The sequence below is a fragment of the Scyliorhinus canicula genome, chromosome 7, assembly GCF_902713615.1.
Source record: "Scyliorhinus canicula chromosome 7, sScyCan1.1, whole genome shotgun sequence".
Classification (NCBI taxonomy): Eukaryota; Metazoa; Chordata; class Chondrichthyes; order Carcharhiniformes; family Scyliorhinidae; genus Scyliorhinus; species Scyliorhinus canicula.
Window position 1 is genome coordinate 15,103,035 of NC_052152.1, and position 27,086 is coordinate 15,130,120.

Consider the following 27,086-nt stretch of genomic DNA (forward strand, 5'->3'; position numbering starts at 1 on the left):
CCCATTCCCTGATTCTGGCTTTACTGCAATTTTAGGGTATGGTAAGGTTGGTAATTTTCAACCTTAGTGGGGTAGATCAACCACTGGCGATACAATCTGCCTTCTTTTACATGCTCTCCATTGTCCTCTGGGTAACCCGTCCATTGCCACACCCAGCTGCAGTGATTTTAGATTGTGGTTTGCGAGCTCAACATTGGCATGCACCTTTGTTGTACTGGCTCCAATGCAAGTACATCCCTTATTAAACGTGGAGACCAAAACTGCACACAGCATTCCAGATGTGGGCTTTCCCACCGACATAAGGATGTTTGGAATAAAGGGGTGTTTACAGGATAATTTACAGTGAATAATGGTGGAATTCTGCCAAAGGATTGTTAATCTTTGGAATTCTGTATTCCAGAGACCAGTGGATGTTGGATCATTGAATATATTCCAGGTTGAGTTAAGGCAAGATTTGTGATCTAAAAGAGAGTTGAGGGTTATGGATGCCGACAGGAAAATAAGACGGAATATCAGAATGTGATATCAGGAATGATTTAATTGAATGATGGAGCAGGCTCAATGGGCCACATGGACTACTGCTGATTGATTGTACAGATTTCAATTCCACTCTTCAGATAATGAATCAGTCCATGCATCAGTCCACACAAATGTCTGGCAATGACCATCTCCAACAAGAGAGAATCTAGGAACCTCTCCTTAACATTCAGCTGTGTTAACATTACTGAACCCGCACAGGATGTCAACATCCTGGGGGTTACCATTGATCAGGGATTAAACTTGACCAGCCATTTAAATACTGTGGCTACAGAAGCAGATCAGAGGCTTGGTGTTCTGCACTGAGCAACTCACCTTCTGACTCTCCAAAGCCTGCCCACTGTCAGCAAAGCAAAATTCAGGAATGTGATGGAATACGCCTGAATTAGTGCAGTTCTGCCACTGAAGTGACTCAACACCATCCAGGACAAATCAGCCCACTTGATTGGAACCTTATCCACCACCTTAAACATACACTCCCTCCATCACCAGCGCACAGTAGCAGCAACGTGCACCATTTACAGGATGCATTGCAGCAACTCACCAAGCCTCCTTTGGCAGCACCTTCCAATCACGCAGACACTACCACCTCGAAGGACAAGAGCAGTACGGGTGCATGGTAACACCACCCCCTGCAAGTTCCCCCCCAAAGTCACACACCATCCTGACTTCAGAACATAAGGAGTAGGAACAGGAGTCGGCCCACTTTGAAATGTTTCCTGATTCCTTCACAGTCGCTGTGTTAAAATCCAGGAACTCCCTCCCTACCGGAACTGTGGATGTATCTCCACCACATGGAGTGCAGAGGTTCAGAAAGGCAGCACATCAGCAGGGTTGGGATGGAGAATAAATGCTGGATTTAATTGCCAGTAATAGCCACAATCCCAGGAACAGATTTTTAGGAAGTGCATGAAAACACCATTAGACCCAACAAGCTTGTTCCTTAAATAAGATCAGCCCCACCCATCCAAAGTACCTCTACATATCCCTTTCTTCAGATATGACCCAGTAGTCCCCTGAATCCAGTTATGTTGAACGTTGATCCCGTCAAATTTGGGGAGAATAGTTCTGACTGCTGTTCGCGAATGACCAGTGTCTTTGTGTATAATACCCTCACCTCTTGAGTCCGTATGCTGTGGGTTCAAGTCCTTAGATTTAAGCACAAAGATCTAGGTTAACACTTCATTGCAGTACTGAGGGTGCACTGCACAGATGAAGGAGCAGACTTTTGAAGGAGATGCCACAATCAAGAGCCAGTCTCCTCGAAGGTTGATGTAAAAGATCCACTATTTCAAAGAAGAGGGCTGGTTTAATTCAGTTGGCCAAGCAGCTGGTTTGTGATGCCGATTGAGGCCAACAGCGAAGGTTCAATTCCCGTACCGTACCCGCTCCCTCCCCCCTCCATTGGTACAATATATGGTAGGGGACCGGTTAGCTTAGATGGCTAATGTTTGGTTCAGAATAATGTCAACGGCGCAGGTTCAATTCCCATTCCAGCTTTGCTCATTGGCTCTCTCATGCTTGATGCAGGGTGGTGCTCCTCAAACTGTATAACTGTAGAAGCCAGGTATTTCTAATACACCTAATATAGGTAAAATATAGCTGTTTAAGCGTAAATATTAATCCCCAGTTTTAAAATTAAAGAAAACACATATTTTGCAAACTCATTGTCATAGTTTTAAAGTAACACAGAAGTCTGATAAGACAAACACTTTTCATTTCATTTCTCCAAGAACAAGGGCTGAATCCATGGCAACGAGGTGGCAGGAGTGAAGGTTCTACTGTTCTCACGCCGTTCGAGATTAAAGCGAATCACATCCCATGACTTATAGAAGCTGAAACATTTTAGACTATGTTGCCTTGTTTTTAATAAATGGATAGTTAGAACATCGAATCAAATATATATATATATTTGATTCCAACATTCTCAAAACAACAATTTTATAAAAAACAGCATAATTTACTTTACTAGATTGAAATAGACAGTTTGAATTATATTTTCGGAGTCATGTCCAGCGTGACATGACAAGATTGCATGAGGTCTCCATTGTTGCAGTAGTCAGGTCAGCATTAAACCAGTTTTTGCTGGCTTTGATAAAGCACAATATTGCATTCTTTAACATGCAGAAGTAGGCAGACAGGCAACAATTAGAAGTAATGTTACATATTGAAGATGGACAGCTTACCATCAAATCAAATGTGTTTGAGTCTAACCCAAACCAATTAGGATTATATTGGGGTGTGATCAGATCACTTAAGACAGATATGAAATAGTATAACAATAGAAGATTTTGCCGCCATTTTGGAGAGTTAGGTTAGGGTTAGGTTAGAGAAAGAGAGGGGTAGAGAGAGAGAGGGTTTTAGGATAGTTTTTGTTGGTAGGTTAGAAGCATATATACTTTGATCTGAACTATTCACTGTCTCTCTGTATTCATATTTCATTTCCAGACTTTGACTTCAGACTTTGACTTTTAAAAGTTATGTTTCGAGCTGTTTGTCTAAGAAGATAATTCCTGTGATTCTTTGAAAGCTTCAAATTGTCTACGAATTGCCTTTTAAATGACTTTCAAGTTGTAATCAATAGAAGACAAATAAAACAATTCTTATTTGCACCTGACAAGTTTTAACTTGAATTTCTACTGAGTTCCAGTAATCGCAAGTACAGCTGGTAACCTTGAATTGAATGGTTTCAAAATCCCTCAACTGACACAATCGAAATCTTTCAATAACCAATTGTCTACAGTGGACTATGGCTAATCACCCACCTACTTTACACGATGATATTGGGTGTGGGTTTTTGTTTTTGCCTTTCGCAGGAGATTGTTAGGTTCATTGGAGAGTAGGCAGTCAGTGTGGTTCCGCTGTGTCCGGATCGAGTTAGGTGGGCCTGCTGGTCCTCTCTTGTTTGTTCACAATTACTCAACGCAGACTGAATGTTCCAACAGGGTTAGGCCATTTAATTAATTCATGGGCAATCCTGTATACAACTCCCATCTACCCGCCTGAGATCCAGGTTACTTGAAATTAATAACCCAACAAAGTCTAACTGAAGTCACTTTAATGTTGTAAAGGTAAGCCCAGTCCACAGAACCATAGAATGGTTACAGTGCAGAAAGAGGCCATTCAGCCCATCACATCTGCACCAGCCATAAAAGAGAACAAGGAAACTAGCCGCTCATTTGAATCCCATTTTCCAGCACCTGGTTGGTAGGCTTGCAGGTTACAACATTTCAGATGTGGATACAGATCCATTTACCTTTTAAATGAGGTGATGGATTCTGCCTCAACCATCAATTTAGTCAAGTGAATTCCAAACCCCAACCACCCTCTGGGTGAAAATAATTTTCCTCATGTCCCCTCTAACCCATCTATCAGTTTCCTTAAATCTCGGCCCCCTGGTCATTGGACCCTAAGCTCAGAGAGACAAGTCTTTCCTGTCTACCCTATCTTGGCCCCTCCATAATTTTGTACGCCTCAATTAGGCCACCACTTAGCCTCCGTTGTTCTGACAAAAACAGCCCTAGCCTACCCAACGTCACCTCATGGCTGACATTTCCAAGCCTGGCAGCATTTTTATAAATCTTCTCCCTCCGCAACTTTCATAGAATTTACAGTGCAGAAGGAGGCCATTCAGCCCATCGAGTCTGCACCGGCTCTTGGAAAGAGCACCCTACCCAAGGTCAACAACTCCACCCTATCCCCATAACCCAGTAACCCCATAACCCAGTAACCCCACCCAACACTAAGGGCAATTTTGGACACTAAGGGCAATTTATCATGACCAATCCACCTAACCTGCACATCTTTGGACTGTGGGAGGAAACCGGAGCACCCGGAGGAAACCCACACAGGCACAGGGAGGATGTGCAGACTCCGCACAGACAGTGATCCAAGCCGGAATAGAACCTGGGACCCTGGAGCTGTGAAGCAATTGTGCTATCCACAATGCTACCGTGCTGCTCTGATCTAGAAATATGATCTAGAAATATGAAAAGGCTGAATACCTTGTCTCCGAGTCAGCAGAGAGACACTTTTTTCATTGATCTTGCTCATGAACCAAATTCACAAGCCCCATCCAGGAGCACAGTGCTAGTTTGGAATCTAATAAAGAGATAAGATATGAGCATAACTGGCAGAACACTAAAACCTGGCACTATTAACACTTCCTAACCAGAACTGAGAAGCAAAAATACATTTCGCCGATGTCCTAACTTTGGGGCAAGTTGTGTTCACCCACCATTCTTGTGCCTGCTGTCCTCCATTGATTCTGGATCCACATTATCATGGTTATGTTTAGATCCCTCCCTGGCCTCGCCCCTTTCTATCTCTGTAACCTAATCATCCAAAAAAAAGGCCAGCGGAATGCTGTCCTTTACTGCTAGAGGAATAGAATACAAGAGTGTATACTTTAGTACTAAGAAGCCTGGGTGGGACCACCCCTGGATTACTGTCGTAAATCCCGGGCCCCACACCTTAAAGAGTATATACTGGCCTTGGAGAGAGTGCAGCATAGCTTTACCAGAGTGATACCGGAGGTCTAAGGGTTCAATTTGAGCAAAACTACCACAAACTGCAGTTTAGAAAGTTAATGGCCGATTTGACAAACATTTCCAAGTTATGAAGGGGAACAGGAGAGTATAGATTTTTTTTTTAAACTATTTCCTTTGGTTTGGCAGAGTTTAAAAATTAATGTCCACGCTTTCAGCAGTGAAATAATGAAGTGCTTCCACACACAAGGTTTTGTAATTCTCTTCCCCAAAGAGCAATTCTAAATCTGAGATTGATAGATTGCAGTTGATCAAAGGTATAAAGGCTATGGGATATATATGGGATCACCCATGATCTCATTGAATGGTGGAACAGGCTCAATGGGTGAAATGGACTACTCCTGGTCCAATGTTTCTCATCCAACCCTTTTACATCTCTCCACTCCTCAATTCTGCCTTTTTATGCATCCCAGATTTTAATTGCTTCTCTGCTGGCGGCCATTCCTTCAGCTGCCAAGGTCCTAAGCTCTGGAATTTTCTTCCCAACCTTCTCTTCCGCTGTCACCTTCTTCAAACCTGAGTTTTTAGTCAAACCTTTTGTTGGCCAATGTCAACAAAATTGATATTTTGTCCCAATATCTTCTTGTGTGGCTCGGTGGCATACTTTGATGATAATGCTCCAGTGAATCGCGCTGGGACATTTGCAACATTCAGGGGCACTTTTTTAAATTATTCATTCATGATGGGATGTGGGCATTGCTGGAATGGTCAGCCTTTGTTGTCTGTCCCCCAAATGCTCTTGGGAGGGTAATGGTGAGCCACCTTCTCAAACTGCTGCAGTGCACGTGGTATTCATTCATTCATATGTGCTCCACCCGAAGGCAGGTCCTTTCTCTGCTGATGCTCCAGGCTGAGACATTTCTTTGGCAGTTTTTCTGGTGGTTTGCCATTGTCGCCTACTCTCAAGAGCAAGGCAAGAAGGCAGGTCCCAAATCTACTGCAGCCAGAATGAGAACTGAGCCCATGTTGTTGGTGTTACTGTCATGTGAATGTCCCTTTAAGAAAGGTTTTTGTCTTATCACATGGCTTCAGTTATGTCATTTTGTGGGTGGAGCTGAGCTGTGGCTGTGAGGTTTGCTTTACTTTCGCTTTGACTGCTATGGACTTCAGACAGAGAAAATCAGTGTTTCGGCCTGTCTCTCTCGCTCAATTTTCATTTTAAATATCTGTTCCAGTAAAAAAAAACCTTGATTATAGCTACCTGCTTTGGTAACTGAAAAGAGAAAGTTTGCTTTCCGGAAGGGTTTAAACCTGCTGACGAGACGCCGTCAGAATCTCAGGAAAGGCCAGTCTTATTCGAGTGAGAATGCAGAGTGCTGGGCCACTCCCTTAAAAAAAAAAGTTTATTTTGTTTATGGGATTTTGGTTTTGAATTGGAACAGTTGAGGGGGGATTCATTAAGTGTTATACATAGATTACTGTAGCTGTGGGAGTCTTTATGTTTGTAATTGATAAACATTCTTGCTATTTGTTTATATGTATGTATTAACTAAGTTCTTAGAATAAAGCTTATTTTGATTAAAGTGTCCAGGAAGGCTGTTGAATCACACCTGAAGGTAAGGTGCTCATCCTAGCCAAATTCAACATAAAGGTTATGGGTCAGGTGGACTTCATAATATACTTTGGAGTTTCTAAACCCTGGCCCATAACATTACTGTTACACGAGCCATCTAGCCAACTGAGTTGACTGTCCTTCAGCCACGTGGTATGGGAGCACCCATTAGGGACCTGTTAGGCCCTCCTGGATTTTGACTCGGCGACAGTGAAGGAACGGCGATACAGTTCCAAAGGAATGGTTTGATGGGGAACTTGCAGGTGGTGCCATTCCCATGGGGCTGCTGCTATGGTGCATCTTGGCGGTCGAGGTATCAGGTTTAGGAGGTGCCATGAAAGGAACTTTGGCAAGTTGCTGCAATGCACCTTGTAGATGGCGCACACTGCAAGTTTTGAATACGTGTCTTTGTTTTTGGTGATTTATGTGGCAGTTCCGGCTTCATTGCTACTCTTTTGTTGCCAGTGCCGCCAGCTGTTCCCACCTGTAAAATTCCAAGCTCTGCGATGTCAGGGTCCAGGGTCGTGTTGACCTGCAAGGAGTCAGATGGGTCACCTCCGTCCGATTACACCTGGTTCAAAGACAACAAAAAGCTCCTGGAGCGTCCTGCTAAGGATCTCGCCTACATCAACACATCCTACACGGTGAACCAAAAGACTGGAGTACTGGTAAGGGAAACATTTGGGGAATTAAGCCATATTCTGGGGACCCTGTTCTGGTTAATAGTGAGGTTTCAAATAATTATCTCACTCGTTCTTGCTTTGAATGATTGAATGTGGTTGAAAGTTTAAATCACCTGATTTTGGGGAGAGACAGGAAAATAGTGATAACAATAGATGGGGACATAGTAGTAATGTCACTGGACTAGTAATCCAGATGCCCAGGCTAATGATCTGGGGACATGGGCTCAAATTCAGAACGGAAGCTGGTGGAATTTAAAGTCGATCAATTAAATTTTTTTTTAAATCTGTAATTGAAAGCTTGACTTGGTAACGGTGTCCATGAACGATATAACTGATTGTTGCAACGGCCCATCTGATTACACTGATGTCCTTCTGTTATCCTTACCTGGTGTGGCCTACATGAGACTCCAGACCTGCAGCAATGCGGTTGCTGCTGAAATGGCTGATTCATTTGTGTCAAACAACAACAGAAAAATCGGACTAGGTGGGCTGCAGCAATTCAAGAGGGTGGCACACTATCAGGTGGCATCTTTAGGGCTCCCCGCCCCTGGTAAGAGGTGGCATTCGTGCTGCCATCTAACCCGTCTAGATCTATGTGCAACTTTAGTGCGCCTGGTGCGGCCTGCCCTCCCCAGCTGAGGCCCTTCAGTGGTCAATTACCCAACCTCAATTTTGAGGGTGGCAGGAGGAGTTCAGGAATAGGAGAGTGTTAGGTGGGCGGTCCAGAGTCGGTAGGGAGGGGAAAGGCGGGCAGGCCATCCTGCTTGGGCCTTGGATAAGTCGGCACAATCCAGAACGCAATCCAGCCACACTTCACAGAGATCAGGGTGCCCCAGTCTCAAACTGACAGTAAAGGTGCCCCACCCGCAGCGCTATAGCCAGCATCGAGGCTTCAGTGACAGCCCCATTATCATCCTCACCGGCATCAACCCCCACTCAAGAATCACTGGCATCGGGGCCACCCCTTTGGCAGTGCCAACCTCACACTGGCCTTGGCTGTGTCAATGTGGCACTGCCAGAGGGCAATGCCATGTACCCAACCACCTGGGGGCTACAATGGCCTCCGTGTCCCTGGCATGGTCATCCGTATGGTCCCCTGTAGTGGAGACCAGAGGTGATTTGCGCTGGTTGGTGGGAGAATGACAGGAGCCAGGAGGATTCGGCTTAAAGACAATTTTGAATATTAAATTCTATTTCTGTTTTTTATAAATTTAAGAGTACCCAAAAAAAAATTTCCAATTAAGGGGCAGTTTAGCCTGGCCAATCCACCTAACCTGCCTATTTTTGGGTTGTGGGGGTGAAACCCACGCAGACATGTGGAGAATGTGCAAACTCCACACGGACAGTGACCCAGGGCCGGGATCTGAACCCGGGTCCTCAGCGCCGCAGCCCCAGTGCTAACCACTGCGCCACAGGTCAGCCTTTTAAATTCTACTTTTAATATGCTATTCACTGGATGTGAACTATAGGATGGAGCAGGCCAGGAGTATCGCACAGTGTTTGGCACCGGCACAAGTCCCTTTTGAGGCCTGTCCGGGAAATCTCCCACCAAATCAGGATTTGCGCCGGTTGCAACACTGCCGGAAAATTGCCCTTGGAATGTTTTGGCCTCAACTGCTTCCTGTGGTAGCAAATTCCACAGGCTGACCACTCCCTGGGTGAAGAAGCTTCTCCTTATTCAGTCCGAAATGGTTTAATCCTTCGACTGTGACCCCTGTTTCTGGATGCACCCTTCATTGGGAACATCCTTCCTGCATCTACCCTGCCTTGTCTGCATCGAATTTTATATATTTCTCGATGAGATGCCCCCCTACTCCACCGTTCTTCTAAACTCCAGCAAATATAATTTTTTTAAATGTAGAGTATCCAGTAAATTTTTCCCAATTAAGGGGTAATTTAGCGTGGCCAAGCCACCTACCCTGCACATCTTTGGGTGATGGGGTGTGGAGTTTGCACATTCGACCCACGCAGACATGGGGAGAATGTGCAAACTCCACACGGACAGTGACTCGGGGCCGGGATCGAACCTGGGACCTCAGCGCCGTGAGACAGCTGTACTAACCACAACGCCACTGTGCCGCCCCGGCAAATATAATCCTAACGTGACTCGCACCATCCCAGGAATCAGTCTGGTAAATCTGCGTTGCACTCCCTCTGTCGCAAGAACATTCTTTCTCAGATAAGGAGACCAAAACTGGACACACTATTCTAGATGTGGCCTTACCAAGGCCCAGTATAATTGTAGTAAGACATCCCTGCTCCTGTACTCAAATCCTCTCGCTATGAAGGTCAAAATATAAATTGCCTTCTTTACCACCTACAGCACCCAAATGCTTATTTTCAGTGCCTGGTGTAAAAGGACACCCAGGTCTCATTGCATATGCCCCCTCTCAATCTCTTGTCATGCAGATAATAATCTGCGTTCCTGTTTTTGCTACCGAAGTGGGTAACGTCACGATTATCCGCATTACACTGCATCTTCCATGCATTTGCCCACTCACTCAACTTTGGTGTGATTTGAATCTGTGATTCAGTGACATTGCCACCAGCTGATAGTGACTGTGATCCTTGTTAGTGACTGTCATCCATATTAAGAAAACAGATATGCTTTCACAAGTACAACGTGTTTTTTTGTAATTAAAATCCTGCTCAATACTGTCCAATCTTAACTACTAAAAATAGAAAGACTGGGTGACCAAGACTGGAATAATGGTTTATCTTCCCTTGGGAACCTGCCCATAATTCAAAATGAATTTGGAAATCAGGTGGGCGGCACGATAGCACAGTGGTTAGCACTTGCTTCACGGTGTCAGGGTCCCGGGTTAGATTCCTGTTTGGGTCATTGTCTGTGCGGAGTCTGCACATTCTCCCCCTGTCTAAGTGGGTTTCCTCCGGGCGCTCCGGTTTCCTCCCACTAGTCCCGAAAGACGTGCTTGTTAGGTGAATTGGACATTCTGAATTCTCCCTCAGTGTATTCGAACAGACACCAGAGTGTGGCGACGAGGGGATTTTCACAGTAACTTCATTACAGTGTTAATGTAAGCCTACTTGTGGCACAAATGAAGATTATTATAACCAAGCAACCTTCTTTATTCTTTGACTGTGTAAACCTTTTTTTTTTAACAGACATTTAATCCCGTCAAAAAGACTAACAGTGGATCATACCATTGTGAGGCGAAAAATAAAGCTGGTGGTCCACAAAAATGTTCTGCTCAATACATGCAAATCAGTAAGTGCTGTCGCTTTTGTACCTGAATCTTCTACCCTTTGTCTTGTACTATTTGTTAAAGAAAGAAACAGGTTCTTTGTCATAAATGCAGCGTAACAAAAGATTTTTTTAATGGACTGAAATCACACTACAATGATCTCCGTCTTTTTGTACTTTTAGCTTGTCAGCTTGGCTCAGTTAGAAGCATGCTTGCATCTAAATCAGAAATTACATAAAATTGACAGCACTGAAGCAGGTCATTTGGCCTAACTGATTTGTGCGTGTTTGTGCTCCAGGCAAGCCTCTCCCCACCTTGCGTCAACTAATCCTATCAGCGTACCCTTACCCTTCTATTCTTTTCTCCCTCGTGTGTTTATCTCAATTCTCCTTGAGTGCCTCCAGATTACCGCTCTATGTGGTAAGAAGCGCTACATTCTCACCACTCTGGATTTTCTCCTGAACCCCCTCGAGTCTCCCACAATCACCCTAACAACAACCATCCAGAGCGGCCAAGAACAGAGAGGGAATTAGCAGCAGAGCTGGCCTTTCAGACTATAGGTGTCTCTGTTAGCCTTTTACGAATAACGCACTCTCCTACTCTATCCTCACAGCCATGCATCTTGCTCTGTGTGGTAGTATGACTAGAGATACTACGGTACCTGGGACTGTGAGCTACCATTGGTGGAGAAGGCTCGCTGCTTATTGGCCCAAGTGTTGCTTTCTCATTGGTCAAGACGTAAGGTAGCTCCGCCCAATGAGGTGGGGTATAAGAACACGTGTTCCCAGCAGCCATTGTTCTTTCTGTACTCGAGCTGTTGGGGAAACATCTAGTAGATTAAAGCCTTCAATTCAGCCTACTCCTTCGTTTCTGTGGTTATTGATCGCGCATCACTCTGCTCAATTTATTTCCCTTATACATTTGATGGCTTCCACCTTAACCAGGCCCTGTGCCAATTCACTCCATGCACTAACAATCTGCTGTGTAAAGAATATTCTCATAATTCTGCTCCCCACTCTTTTAACAACAATGAAGACTCCTTGTCACTGACTTCCCGCTCAGAGAAAATAAACTTAACCCCATTCACCATAAGAAACCTTCATAAATTGAAAAATATCTATTTGTTACAATTCCCATTTTCACTGCTTTATCAGCAATGTGACAGCTCAGTGGTCAACACTTTCGCTTTTGAGTCAGCAGGTTTAACCACCCCGAGACTCAAAGCTGAAAGTCTAGGCTGACGCTGCAGTGCAGTACAGAGGGAATGTTGCGTTCTCGAAGAGACTGTCTTTTGGATGAGGTATTACACCAAGGTTCCATCTGCCCTCTCAGGTGGATGTAAAAGATCCCTTGGCACCATTTCCAGCCATGGGTGACCATCTGTGTGGAGTTTACACATTCCCCCTGTGTCTGCGTGGGTTTCGTCCGGGTGCTCCGGTTTCCCCTCTCAGTCCAAAGACATGCAGGTTAGGTGGATTGGCCTTGATCAATGCACAGGGTTACAGGAATAGGGCAGGAGAGTGGGCCGAGGTAGAGTGCTCTTTCGGAAGACTCGATGGGCCGAATGACCTCCTTATTGCTCTGTAGGGATTCCATAAAGAGCAGGGGAGTTACCCCTGGTAACATCCGTTTTGAACGAGTTCATACTTTTATGATAATGTTGGGCACCTTTCTTCTATTAAAAAAGTATTCATAAAGTTAAGTGATAAAACACCTGTTCAAGTAACTCTGGGTCATCCTGAGGGCTGGTTTAGCACAGTGGGCTAAACAGCTGGCTTGTAATGCTGAACAATGCCAGCAGCACAGGTTCAATTCCCGCACCGGCCTCCCCGAACAGGCGCCGGACTGTGGCGACTAGGGGCTTTTCACAGTAACTTCATTGAAGCCGACTTGTGACACTAAGCAATTATTATTATATTATATTTGGCTTCCTGGCCAACATTTTTCCCTCAACCAACAGCAGTGTAAAATAAAGTCAGATGTGGCTTCACAGCGCCAGAGTCCCAGGTTCGATTCCCTGCTGGGTCACTGTGTGTGGGGAGTCTGCACGTTCTCCCCATGTCTGCGTGGGTTTCCTCCAGGTGCTCCGGTTTCCTCCCACAGTCCAAAGACGTGCAGGTTAGGTGGATTAGCCATGCTAAATTGCCCATAGTTTCCAAAAAGGTTAGGAGGGGTTATTGGGTTACGGGGATAGGGTGGAAGTGAGGGCTTAAAGTGGGTCGGTGCAGACTCAATGGGCCGAATGGCCGCCTTCTGCACTGTATGTTCTATGATCGGGGTAATATTACATTGCTGTTTGTTGAACCTTCTGATGTACAAATTGGTTTCCTGCATTGCAACAATGACTATACCACAAAGCGAGGTGTAAAGCTTTGGGTGTAAAGCACTAATAAATGTGTCTCTTTTCGTATTCAACGAGTTCATACTTTTATGATAATGTTAGGCAGTTAGGCACCTTTCTTCCATTAAAAAAGTATTCATAAAGCCAAGTGATAAAACACCTGTTGAAGTAACTTTAGGTAATCCTAAGGTTGTGAAAGTTGCTATATCAATGCAAGTTCTTCCTTTCTTTTCATATTGTCCATTGTTGAAATTGTTTGATTCAAACTCACCCTCCACACTTGTTCACAGACGATCTTGACGTCGGTGCAATCGTCATCACCGTAATAATCATCGCCTCGGTGCTGTCGCTGTGCGGGTTCGGAATGTACTACGCCCACAGAAAGGGTTACTTAGGGAGTGAGTAATGTCTTGTTTCCTGGGTCAGTGTCTGTAGAGGATTGTTAGGATATGATCTATGTCCTGCGAGCAAGAGGCCAGCTTGAATGAGCTGCCCACATGTGGAGCTCCGCTGTGAATGGGTTGGGTTACAATATCTTCCACAGTCAAAAATAGCCCAGTGTTGACATCTCTCCAGGCTCACACATGGAGAATGGTCAGTGAACAAGACTATTGAAGTCCATAGCAGTACACTCAGTAGAGAAGGGGGAAAGCATTAAGATAGGGGAGAGAAAAAGGAAGCGTTTGAGGCAGAAAGCTGGTTAAATGAGCTTTGTTACACATTATGATGATTTTTTCTTGTACATTTTTTCATTGAACAACATCTTCGCGAGAAACGGAAAATATAATAATGTATAGTCGGCATGGATTTCAAAAGGGAAAATCTTCCTTGATCAATCTAATTGAATTATTTGAGGAGGTAATCAAGAGAATAGACAGTGGTTATGCGGTAGATGTAATTTATCTGAATTTTCAAAAGGCCTTCTGTGGGATACTCCATAATAGACTAACGAATAAGGTTAGAAAATGGAGAGTTGGGGGCAAGTAGCAGAATGGATTGCTAACTGGCTTCAAAACAGAAAGTAGAGAGTGTGAGTAAAGGAAGTGATGTTTCACGAGGGTCAGTCCTGGAAACGCTGCTGAACACAAATTGCATTTTTTAATTCATGGACAACACCAAATTGAAGGGGCCAGTCGATGCTGAGAAGGGCTGGAACAAAATATAGGAGACATTAATAAACTTGTAGAATGGGTAAATAATTAGAAAATTGAAGTTCAACATAAATAAATGTACATTTTGGCAGAAAAGAACAGGGAGGTTGCTTATTAATTTGAAGTTGAAATATTCAGTGGGGTGGAGGCACAAGGTCATATAAAAACAAACACTAGACTTTTATTCTAGAGGGATAGAATTGAAAAGTAGGGAAGTTATGCTCAAGCTGTATTGAATCTTGGTTAGACCAGACTTGGAGCACTATGTGCAGTTCTGGCCAGAGAGTGCAGAAAAGATTTACGAGGATACTCCAGGAATATGTGGGTATATATATATATCACGAAATGATATGTATATATCCTTGTATATGTATATGTTTAAAGGAATGGGTCTCATCTCTTGGAAAAAGATGGCTGCCAGGTGACCTGATAAGAGGTGTTTAAAATTATGAAAGGTTTTGATGAAGTGGACACAGGGAAAATTTTCCTCTTCTGGGGAAGAGCACAAGGAGAGGCCATCAATACAAGATGGTCACCAAGAAATCCAATCGGGAATTCAGATGAAAGATCTTTACCCAAAGAGTGGTGAGAATGTGGAACTCGCTACCATAGGGAGTGGTTGCAATTAACGGTATGGATGGATTTAAGGGGAACCTAGACAAGCAGTTGAGGAAGGGTTACAATGGTAGATTTAGATGAAGAATCCGGGGAGGAGGCTTGGGTGGAGCATAAACACCAGTATGGATTGGTTGGGCCGAATGATCTGTTTCTGTATTGTATAGTATATCCCATGTAAGCCAATATAAAAGCATTCCTTCGTCTTGCATTTATTTCAATGTGGTATATATCTGTTCCAATGCATCTTGGAAGTACAGACATAGACATGTCTCTCGTTCATAATGTAATTTGTGATTGTCAAATATTAATTCTAGTTTGTTTTTCTATTCACAGGTTCAAGGCCATCCAAGTAAGTATCTGTGCGTTTTTCCCTTATCCCTCAAGTTTTCACTTCTCCCACCTCCTCTCCAGAAGTTAACATCTCCTTATAATATCCAGCTGCTATAATGAGATTACCTTGACCTGCATTCCCGCTAGGCTGCATGGGTGCGCCCACACAACAGTCAGGAATATGCCACACTGGACAATCAGGCAGGGCAAAAGCAGTGGTCCTTTTACGGTGCGCAGCCAGGGGGGAAATTGTAAAGAGACTGCACAGTGCAACAAACAGGCCACACACGCGCGAGCTATCTTCAAACATCCTGAGAAGGTGATACGCATTACATAAATGCAGTTTCATTTTTTCTCTTTGCCTCTACCTATTGTAAATCCCTCTCTTTACAGGATTCTAAGCCATCAAGCCCACCCCGTCCAGATGTGGTACCTTTATTTGTTCACAAAGTGTCTGCCATGAAACAATACATTTGCCCATGTTTTTCTAAAGTAAAAGGTCACATTTCCAAGAAGGGCCAATCGTGAGCTCTCTCTCGGTATCCTGACTAACATTTCTCCCTCAACCAAAGTCTCTGACAATCAGGTGACATGGTCATTACTGCATAGCTTTCGTGGGAGTTTGCTATGTGCAAGTTGGCTGTCGTTGTTTCCTACATTATAACAGAGACTGCACTTCAAAAATCTTTTAACTGGCTGTACAAGTGCTTTGGGATATCCTGAGATTGTGAACGGTGCTATATAAATGAAAGTTTCTTATTTTTATTCGTTCATGGGACGTGGGTGTCGCTGGCTGGGCCAGCATTGGTTGCCCATCCCTGAGGGCATTTAAGAGTCAACCACATTGCTGTGGATCTGGAGTCACGCGTAGGCCAGACCAGGTAAGGGCGGCAGATTTCCTTCCCTAAAGGACATTAATGAACCAGATGGGTTTTTACAACAATTGACAATGGTTTTGTAATTCCAGATTTTATTGAATTCAAATTCTATTGTCTGCCGTGGTGGGATTGGAACCCGGGTCCCCAGTGCATTACCCTGGGCCTCTGGATTACCAGTCCAGAGGCAATACTACTACGCCACCGCCTGCCTTATTTCTTCAAAATTGTTGGTTTTCCTCATTGCTTTCCCAAGAATCCACCTGCTCGCCTGCTATTTCTCCCCCTCAGATTATGCTGTACTTACCTGTTGTCTGTTCCACAGGGGAAAAGGCACCAACCATACCACTGTTCCTCCAGTGAAAGAAGTAAGTTCAAAATAGTGTGATATGCGGATGTTTGTATGGGAGGGTTTGTTGATTTCCCAAAGGCATTTGGTAAGGTGGTGCACAAGAGGTTAATAGGCAAGATAAGGGCTCCAAATTGAGGGCAATATATTAGCATTGACAGAGGATTGGCAAACAGAGAGGGCTTAATCAGGGATTTTTCATGTTGGCAGGCAGGGAATAACCACAAGGATCAGTGCTGAGGCCATATTAATGACTGAGGTGAAAAGACAGAGAGCAATGCATCTAAGTGTTCTGATGATATCAAGCGAGGTGGAAAGGAAAGTTGTGGAGAGGACAGGGAGATGCTGCAAATGAGATCTGGGCAGATTAGGTGAGTGAGCAAACAAGAGGGATTATAATATAGAGAAAGGTGAAGCCCTTTGGTGGTAATAATAAAGAAGAAGAATATATTTTAAAAGGTGAGACACTTGTAAGGTGAGACAACTCTGAAGTTGAGAAGAATAAGAGGCGATCTCACTGAAACCTATAAAATTCTGAAGGGGTTTGACAGGGTAGACACTGCGAGACTGTTTCCATTGGTTGAGGAAGCTAAAACAAGGGGGTACAGTTTCAGGGTAAGGGGCTAATCAATAATACTGAGGTGAGGATTGTGAATCTTTGGAATTCTCTATCCCCAGAGGGTGTGGATGCTCCTTCGTTAAATACAATTAAGGCCGGGACAGACAGGCTCTTGGTCTCTCAGGGAATCGGGGGATATGAGCCAGTGGAGTTGAAGCCCAACATCAACCATGATTGTATTGAATGGTGGAGAAGGCTCATTGGGCCACGTGGCCTACTCCTGCTCCTAGTTCTTGTGTTCTTGATGCCTCAGTAATACTGCACAGGGGTCGGTTAGCTCAGTTGGCCGGACGGCTGGTTTGTGAAGTGATGCCAACATCGTGTGTTGAATTCCCGTACCAGCTGATGTTACCATCAAGTGGCTGGTTTGGCACAGGGCTAAATTGCTGGCTTTGAAAGCAGACCAAGACAGGCCAGCAGCACGGTTCAATTCCCGTACCAGCCTCCTCGAACAGACGTCGGAATGTGGCAACTAGGGGCTTTTCACAGTAACTTCATTTGAAGCCTACTTGTGACAATAAGCGATTTTCACTTCATTTCATTTCAAGGCATCTACCTTCTCAACCTTGCCCTTCGCCTGAGGTGTGGTGACCGTCCGGTTATATCGCCATCAGTCAGCTCTCTCTCTCCCTCGCTCGAAAGGGGAGAGCAGCCTATTCTCCTCTGGGACTATGGCAACTTCTATACTGCACGTTGTGCATCACTGCTGAAAGATGGACAGTGTGCAGTATAACTCAACTGCAAAACAACTCAACATATAGACAAGAGATTGGAAGATGGTAAAAACACTCCATATCAATCTAAGCTTTTTCTATGGCTTTGCTATTCATCTAGAATGTATACGTGGTCTCTAATCTCGTAATATACCCAGGGTCTGCTGGAATATACATTGAGCCTCTGATTCATTCTAATACACACCAAAGTTGCAGCTATTGTAATCTGACAGACTGATAAGCCAGGATCAGCAGTTACACTTAACAGCGAATGACCTTGCAGTTTTCTCTGCTTAGATGAGTTTCATGTTTCCCTCGCCCTGTCCTTTTATTGGCTGCAAGTCAGCACATGCTATGGTCCGTCACCAGTTGGTGAGGGGAGTTTACAAATTGGGGAAGGACTCCAAACTTCCAGCTTCAGGTCATAAGAAGCCAGCGTGAGATAACTGGATCTCTTGCTCTCTCTTTATTCATCCAAATACGTTCCTTTCTTATATGTGATTATAGATTTTACAGAATGTATTATATTTGTGTCTCTGATTTTCTTTTTCTCCTTGCTATTGCAGGATTTCAAACATACCAAATCTTTTATTATCTGAAAGCAGAGGGAAGGACAGTGCATCTGTGAAGATTTCCAAACCGTTATTCATATCTGTAAAGACTATTTGACTTGTCTTTAGGACACTGGAGTAGAATTTGACTTTGTTCCTCCATTTCCGGCCTCTTGCGCATCCCTAATTTCTTCACCCCACCATTGGCGGCTGGACTTCCAGCTGCCCAGGTCCCAAGCACTGGAATTCCTTCCCTAAACCTCGCCGTCTCTCTCAAGGTGCTCCTTCAAATTTGCCTGTGTAAACAACCTGCCTTGATAGCTCCCTCTATGGCTCAATCTCAGCTACCATCTGATGATGCCCCAGTAAAGCACCCTGAGTCATTTTGCTATGTTTAAGTCACTTCACAGATACAAGGTGTGGCCGGGGAATCAGAAATTTGTTTTACATCTCTACTATTGTCTTCAATGGAAGTAAGAATGGAGAGAGATGTAAAATCCAACTCCTATCACCCCTTCTACGATATTGAGAAAAGTCAAGATTTACCCCAATGTCTTACACTCAAAATAACTTTGAATCCTCTGATTCAAAACATGTTCCTATACGTGACACTTGAAGGTAATATTGGCTCATATCCAAGAACATAAACCACCACCCATTTTTTTTTTAAAGGTCTATTGATCCCATGCTCCATTTAACAGGGTCTTTGCACAAAAGAGAAAGGGATTTCTATTAAATTAGTTTTTTTTATATTAAAAAAAATAAGGGAAAAGAACAGCAAATGCTGGAAACTTGGAATGAGTCAGGAGCTCTGCCTTAACTGCTACCGAATCTAATCTGGATAGGGAATTCTTCCAGTGTCCTTAGCCAGCATACATCACTAAAAAGAGATTAGGCGGCCATTCATCACTTTGCTGTGTACAACTGGCTGCTGTGTTTCCTACATTATAACCGTGACTGCACTTACAGTACCTTACTGACTGCAAAGTGCTTCTGGACGTCCTGAGGTCATGAAAGGTGCTATATAAATTCAACGAAAGAGAAAATGCTGGAAAATCTCAGCAGTTCTGGCAGCATCTGTATGTAAGGAGAGAAAAGAGCTAACGCTGCGAGTCCGATGACTCAAGAGTCATCGGACTCGACGTTAGTTCTTTTCTCTTGCAACAGATACAGCCAGACCTGCTGAGATTATCCAGCATTCTCTCTTTCGTTGCAGATTCCAGCATCCGCAGTAATTTGCTTTTATTTTAGCTATATAAATTCAAGCTATTTCCTTTCGCACCCGCTCATTTTATTCACTCCGATAAGCGGGCTGGTTGTGACCCCTTTCCAATCCATCTTTTAAAGCACAACTATCAGTGGCTTGTGAAGTGCAGCCACTGTTGAAATGCAGGAAACTTGGTAGACGATTTATTATTACAGGGTCCAGACCAGAACCCTAAATTTTACTTTGGAAAATTGTGAGGAAATTATACCACACCAGAGGGGTAATAACACTAACTAGCAGACAGCCTTAATGGTAAGACGAACTTGAAACACATAATTATACACAAAAGCAACAAAGGAATAGCTTAACAGTTATATCATTAGTGAAATAATGTTAACAATCAGGTTTTACTGTCTGTCCAGCCTGTTGTTCCAGAAGCAACAACCAAACCTGACCCCTCCCATTAACCATACCACCCCAATCCAAAAGCACCCCACATTCATTGTTACAAACAATTGCATTGCCCTTGCAAACATCAATAATTCTCTCCTATTTTTAACAGTCACAGCAAAAATACTTGGTACAAACTTTTAAATGTGAGCATGTCTTATATTCATCACATTATGCACAGCAAGCTCACACAATATAATGACAACATGAGTTGATTTGGTTGATGTTGGCTAAGGTATGAAATTAGCTAGGACAACAGGAGGAACTGTTCCATCTTTTACATCACCCCATCTGCTCTCTGGTATATGGTTCAATGTCGCATCTGAAAGCCAGCACCTCCAACAGTGCAGCAACCTCTCTTTGCTGCCTTGAAATGTCAGATTAGATTATGGGCGCGATCTAATTGAAACCTTTCTTAGTGCGGGTTTTTGCTGGGAGTTTCTCCCGGCTCCGTCAGCGAGTTCCCCTCCGCTCTCTAACCACACTTGGGGCTGGATTCTTCAGCCACGCCTCAAGCGGGAATTTTCTGTCGCCGGGCGAGCGTGCCGGAGAATCTCACCCTCAGTCACTTTTGTGGTCCCTGGGGAGTTTCTCCCCAGTCAGTCCCACACTTAGAATTATTTTCATCACTGGGGAGCTGAACCCGCTGGTCAGACCGGCTCCTCGGAGATCTGGCCACCGTTTTGAAAGGGTGCCCCAATCTCTTAGTGGGCCTGTGGGTCCCCCACAACCCCCACCCACGGACAGTGTCACCCCCTACATGCATAGCTCATGGGCCTGCATGCCTAAATGGGTTTTAAACCTACTTAAGCATGTGAGGCTTGGTCCTGCCCATTGTGGGTGGAATCCTGATCACGTGAGATCTGGGTAGTTCCGGCGAGGCGTGCTGGCTGTCTGGAGACCCGCGGGAAGCCTTTCCTGGCATCTATCGGCTGCGTTCCCACTTCCGTTCAGGCACAACAAGGCCGGTAGGTCGTGCCCTATGTCTCTGGAGTGGAACCTGAACCTACCCACTGAGCCACAATAATGTGACAGCATTAAGAACAGATGACTCCAAAACTCCTCAGATAGATAACATTAAAACAGGACTCATGAGTATATAATCTGAGGGTTTGCAAGCAGCAAGCTAAGTGTCTCAAGACTTATAGATTCTATATTCTTCTCCCATATTTGTAGATATTAATGTCACAGAGTACTAATGGACATTTTTTATACAATGATGGCATTGATTTCCTTTGCATAGAGAGACTAAATGGGAAAGGCTATGGCACTGGGAAAATGCAAAGACATCCACTTTAAATCTTGAATCTAACGAAGACACATTAGTCAGTTTGTTAATGTACTAGCAAACTCTGGGAACTGTGGAGGAGCAAAGGGACTTGTGCATCCATGCAGACAAATCATAAAACCAATGCTTAGGTTTGAAAGAAAAAGCAAATGTAAAATCAGCCTTTAAGTCAACAGCAATGCTGCAGTTTTACAAGGGGCACAATTTAACAGCCGCGTTGTCTCCAGCATGGATCTGGTTGCGCCGGTTAAATAACGGGAGAGGCTGAAATTGGGATCCATGTCGAGTGCAAATGGGTTCACGAGCTAACCGGCCTGCTCCTGGTGGAGGGTTCCGGATCCCATCCCGACACGGCGAGACACCATTTGATACCAATTCAGACCAATCTCCAGCTGATTAGCGAGATGGAAGCCCAATTTAATGGCCTCTCGGGAACTAACTGGCTCCCCGACGGGAGGTTACTCCTATTGTTTAGGACTCCTATTTAAAATGGAAACTGGTGCAGTGGTTGCTGGGGGGAGCTGAGTATTCATTTCCACTCTCTGGCATGCAGCCCAGGGGCACTGGAACTGCTGCCCAAGTGCTTGGGGGGAACCCCCAGGGGGGATGGGCCTGATGGAGGTTCTGGGCGTCATAGGTCGGAGGTGGCGGGGAGGGGGTGTGGGGTTGAGAGACGTAGCATCTATGGGGCTTACAAGTCATCCTCCAATAGCAGGAGAAACTAAAGCTTCTGCCTGTCTGTCCTACCAGCTAACAAACAGCCCACAGCTGGGCTTCCGCACTGGAAATAATCCTGCGACCAGAGGGTGTGTGTGTGGATTCTTCCCAGTTGGGATCCGGGCTTTCGGGGCTCCTGATGTGGGGCCGGGTGAGTATATAGGGCGGAGTTTTCAAGCACAACTGGTTCAGTGGATGGCACCCTGAGATGAGGCGGAACATGTAAGGGTGGGGGGAGGCTCGGGGGATATGAGGGTCGCGGGACGGATGCCCTAGATGGACAGGCATTGTTGTTCCTACGACGAGGTGATGGGCAGCGTGTGCCACAGGAGGCTCCGTCCCAACAAGGAGACGTGCAGCACCTGTGCCAAGCACTCGCGGACTTGGCACCACGTGGAAGAGGAAGGCACCCGCTTACGGCCGCCACAGCCCTCAGCGTTTCTGCAACATGTTCATTCCAGGGCTCGAGGGGGGACTTGTTTGCAGTTCCCAAGCTACAGCCCACAAGTGCATCCATGACGTCACAAATGCCCTGTATGCCCGTGCAGCTAACTATATTAACTTTGAGCTGGTCCAAGCCCATCAAGATGCCCGGGCAGCAGGATTCTCAGCCATCGCCGGGATGTGCCAGGTTCAGGGGGTAATTGATGGCATGCATGTCACCTTGCACACACCGGGGCAGCAGGGAGCGCCCTTCATTAACATAAAGGAGTTCCACTCCCTGAATGTTCAACTTGTGTGCAACTACCACCTCCAGATCCTGCACATGTGTGCACACTTCCGAGGGAGTGTGCACAACAGCTGCATCCTGGAACATCTTGGAGATCCCCAGGGTCTTCAAGGACCATGCCAGAATGACGGGTTGGTTCTTGGGGGATAAGGGGTACCCGCTCAGGTCCTGACTGGTGATGCCAGTACGGAGTCCAAAGACCGAGGGGGAGATCCAATATTGCAAGGCCCATGTTGCCACCTGTGCTGTCATTGAGCGGTGCATCGGACTGGCAAAATGCAGTTCCGATCCCTGAACTGTTCTGGCGGTGCATTGCAGTACATCCCCCAACCCCCAGAGGGTCTACTGCTTGGTGGTGGCCTGCTGTGCCCTCCACAACCTGGCACATCAGCGGGAGGAGCATTAGGAGGGACATGCGGCCTCGTCTGAGGAGCCGGACCAGGAGAGCCCGGCCAACACCCACAAAGGCAGTTGGAGGATGGACGACAGACAGCAGCGAAGGTCCGGTATGCCCGAGAGCCAGGGAGGCCCTCATCCTTGCCCATTTCTCATAGGATGAGACTTTGTCTGCCAACTCACCCCCCTTCCCCACCCCTGCTCCCACCCATTCACCTCCACCTTCCCCATTGACCACCCCATCCCATTCCCCTCCTTCCTCCTGCCACCACCCCAACTACGCTGTTCCACCCTCCCAGGGTCTGCACTCCGTGGTGATGAGCCTGTGTTGGTACTGTCAGCGGGTCAATGTACAAGGCCGGAGAGTGATGATGCCTCACTGTGAGGTTAACTCTGGTGCTCCTCAGTCTATGCCAAAGTCCACTCCTGTCTTTCTGCTGACGGTGCACTCACACCTATCATCTGCACGGGGTCTGCATTGGGGCCTCTTGCTCTCGGGCCACTGTGTCTGAGGGGGCCAGGGGATTGGAGGAGCGGAGGGCAATGGGGTGGGGGTGCAGGCAAGGCCTGCTGTGCCAAATAACGTGACAGAGGCTTCACATGTATGAGATGTTAGATGTTTAACATTTGATACTTTCATTGTCCCTAGCTGTAAGTATTCCCCCCCCCCCCCAAGCCTACTCAAGTATCCTCAATTTTGTTAATCTTCCGTGCAGCACGAACGGGTAGCACGGTATCACAAGTGGATAGCCCTGTGGCTTCACAGCTCCAGAGTCCCAAGTTCGATTCCCCGCTGAGTCACTGTCTGTGCGGAGTCTGCACGTTCTCTCCGTGACTGCGTGGGTTTCCTCCGGGTGCTCCGGTTTCCTCCAACAGTCCAAAGACGTGCAAATTAGGTGGATTGGCCATGCTAAGCTGACCTGAGTGTCCAAAAAAACGTTAGATGGTGTCATTGGGTTACGAGGATAGGGTGAAAGTGGGTTGGTGCAGACCCGAAGGGCCAAATGGCCTCCTTCTGCACGGTAAATTCTATGTCAGGAGGAGGGGATCCGAGTGAGATAGAGACTGCCATCATTTCCCTGATGGCAGGCACCAGGTCAGCCTCCAGCGCTCCCTCCTCCTGGATGGTGGAGGAGGGTCTTGAGGGTCTCCATGGGACAGAGGGGCAGCTAGAGTGAGCTCCAGAGGCCTCTGCATCACCCGAATCTGGCACATCTGTCGCTTCCCCATTGTCTGCACCGTGGTGTTGATGCCCTCAGTGACTGAGAAATACTCCAGATTGGCAGTCTGTACCGATCCTTCGAACCCTATCCAAATCCAACCACCCTTCCCTACACGTGTAACCCCATAACCTAACCTACACATCCCTGGACACTAAGGGAAAATTTAGCATGGAATATCTACCTAACATCTTTGGACTGTGGGAGGAAATCGGAGCACCCGGAAGAAACTCATTCAGACACAGGATGTACAAACTCCACACAGACAGCGACCAATTCCGGATTTGAACCCGGGTCACTCTCGCTGTGAGGCAGCAGTGCTAACCACCGTGCCACCATTTCCACCTACATCTGGGCCATGCTCTGCAGTGATGCAATGTCCATCTGCGTCTGTGACATATCGCTCAGTGATTGGGACGTGATATCGAGGCCCTCAGCCATGACGTCACTGACTGAGCTATGCCTTGGCCACCACCACCCAAGGCGGTGACGTCGTGCTTCAGGCTCTCTACTGCAGTCACCACCCTAGCTGTGTTGGCCTCAGTGCCAGACATTGCCGGGGCCATCTCCTGCACCCGTGGTCTTTGTGACTTCTCCAATTGTCTATGCGCTCACCAGAGTGTCACTGACATCCCCTCCTGAATCTCGCATCCGTGTCCTGGCGTCTGCATTAGCTCTGGGGATAACCTTACCCAGAGGCTCGGCATTTGACTGGGACTCGGCTGAGTCCTGGGATTGGGCAGACCTCGGACTCCCTTGGGCGTTCCTGCCTGTGGTGCTCACCAGCTTGTGCCCCAGAAGCTGTCCATTAGTGTCACCCACCGAGGTGTGTGTCTCTGCACTGGTTGAGGGTGGGGTGACGGCTTTGACATCTCGATAGCTGCCCCGGCGTTCTCATCTGAGGTGTTCTCTTGGGGGGCTTGGGAGGGGGGGTTGACCCCCGATCGTCTGGCCCTATCAGGTGGAGATGCTGCAAGAGAATGGACATGTGGTCCATGGGAAGGAAGGATCATTTTATCTAACATGAACAACTGACTTGAGACCGGTCATCTGGGTGAAGGGCAGTGGCTCCTCACTTCTACGGGGCAGGCTGACCTTGCTGTCGGTGACTGCTCTGTCCTCTGTCAACCCTGCAATCTCCAGAGCCCATTCCTTGTAGGGGGTGAGAAGTCTGATGTCCGGAACATCCATCACTGGTCTGGGCCCGTTCACACCTATTATGGGCTAACTTCTCCTGCGGGGACAGAGAGGGGGCTTTCTGAGCTGTGTGCTTGGTGCAGTGGGAGTGGGGGTCTACTGCAGGTGGCACATGTGGGAACTGACCTGGGCATGGAGGGTTTGTGTTGATGGGTGCCAAGATATGCTGGGGGCACAAGCACGGTGATCGGATGTGGGAAGGTGCAAGGTGCCAGTCGTTGAATTATTTGGGGAGGGGCGGGAGAGGGCCAAAGTCAGGAGCCGGGTTCAGGGGGTTGGTGGGCGGAACTGATGCCAGGGGGTTGGTGTTAACTCACCCCGGTGGCCTGGTGGAGGTCGTTGGTCTTCCTGCACTGCACAGTGGGCTAAACAGCTGGCTTGTAATGCAGAACAAGGCAGCAGCGTGGGTTCAATTCCCGTACTGGCCTCCCCAAACAGGCGCCGGAATGTGGCGACTAGGGGCTTTTCACAGTAACTTCATTGAAGCCTACTTGTGACAATAAACGATTATTATTTTTACTGTACGGGCTGCAATCTCGCCGGTTCAGCCGTCGGGAAACACCCAGGAAGTCGTGTCCGATATGACATTTCAAACTTTTTCCATTAAATCTCGCCCTTGGCTTTAGTCAGACCCCACCTGATAGACATTGTTCAGTTTTGGGCAACACACTTCAAGAGGGATCGATTGGACTTGGGAAGTGGTCCAGCATGGATTCACCAGAAACACAATAAGGATTGAAGGGTTTAAATTGAGAAGAATTTGAATAAACCTGGCTGACATTCCTTTGCGTTTAGATGATTGAGGGATGGTCTAATTGAAGTGTTTAAAATGGTAAAGTTGTTCAGGAGGGCGGAGATAGAGACTGTTTCCTCGGGTGGGGGAATAAACAGTAAGGGGACATCTTCGAGCTCTGCCATTCAAGAATGGAACTAGAGTGCACTTTACCACACAAATATTAGTGAAAATCTGTAATCCACTCCACCAACAGGCTGTGAATGTTGGGTCAAATACAACTCGAAAGGACAGGTTGATGGCGATACATGTCATTCGTGCCCAGGATTTTACCACCACGCCCCCCCCCCCCCCCCCCCCCCAAGGATATTATGGTCACGCCGAAGTAGACATCAATTTAAATATTTAAATGTTCCATCTTCCAGGATGGGGGTTTGCAGCGAGACCATGAAATCCTGGACTGGATGGCTGAACATGCTCAAAGGGCTAAATGACCTACCCCTGTTTCCACAACAGCTTATGAGGGGCGGCATTCTCCCCTACCCGGCGTGACGGAGGGTGCCGGAGTAGGGGAGTGGCACCAACCACTCAGGGGTCGCGCATCCCCAAATGTGGGGAATTCTCCCCACCTTTGGGGGCCAGCCCCGCGCCGGAGCGGTTTGCACCAGAAGACTGGCGCAAACACCCGTCGCCGCCGGCAGTGGGGCTGGCCGAAAGGCTTTCGCCGGTCGGCGCATGCGCCGGCAGTGACGTCAGCAGCAGCTGGCCACTGACGTCACTGCCGGCGCATGCGCGATGTGGTGTTCCCTTCCGCTTCACCAAGGCGGAGGCCGTAGCGGTCGCGGAGGAACATAGTGCACCCAGGGCACTGGCCCGGAGTCTGAGGGGGGGGGCCCGATCGCGGGCCAGGCCACCGTGGGGGCACCCCCCGGGGTCCGATCGCCCCCCGCCCCCCCAGGACCCCGGGGGCCTGCTCGCGCCGCTGAGCCCGCTGTTCCAGAGGTGGTTTAAACCTCGGCGGCGGGAGAGGCCTCCCAGCGGTGGGACCTCGGCCCATCCGAGCCGGAGAATCGCCG

The 27,086-nt window shown here is 46.8% G+C and overlaps 1 protein-coding gene across 2 annotated transcripts in view; it reads left to right on the forward strand.

Annotated features, from left to right (window-relative positions):
* Positions 1-18,974, forward strand: part of LOC119968739 (junctional adhesion molecule B-like) — a 100,201-nt gene extending 81,227 nt beyond the window's left edge. Inside the window, exons 5-10 of one of the 2 annotated variants that reach the window (XM_038801394.1) lie at positions 7,102-7,304; positions 10,446-10,548; positions 13,157-13,264; positions 14,969-14,984; positions 16,166-16,208; positions 18,088-18,974. In XM_038801394.1, coding sequence (XP_038657322.1) covers positions 7,102-7,304; positions 10,446-10,548; positions 13,157-13,264; positions 14,969-14,984; positions 16,166-16,208; positions 18,088-18,120 — 506 coding nt within the window. In that variant the 3' untranslated portion in view covers positions 18,121-18,974. The remainder of the gene's footprint in view (positions 1-7,101; positions 7,305-10,445; positions 10,549-13,156; positions 13,265-14,968; positions 14,985-16,165; positions 16,209-18,087) is intronic. The other variant, XM_038801395.1, reaches the window with a different exon arrangement.
* Positions 18,975-27,086: the final 8,112 nt, after the last annotated feature.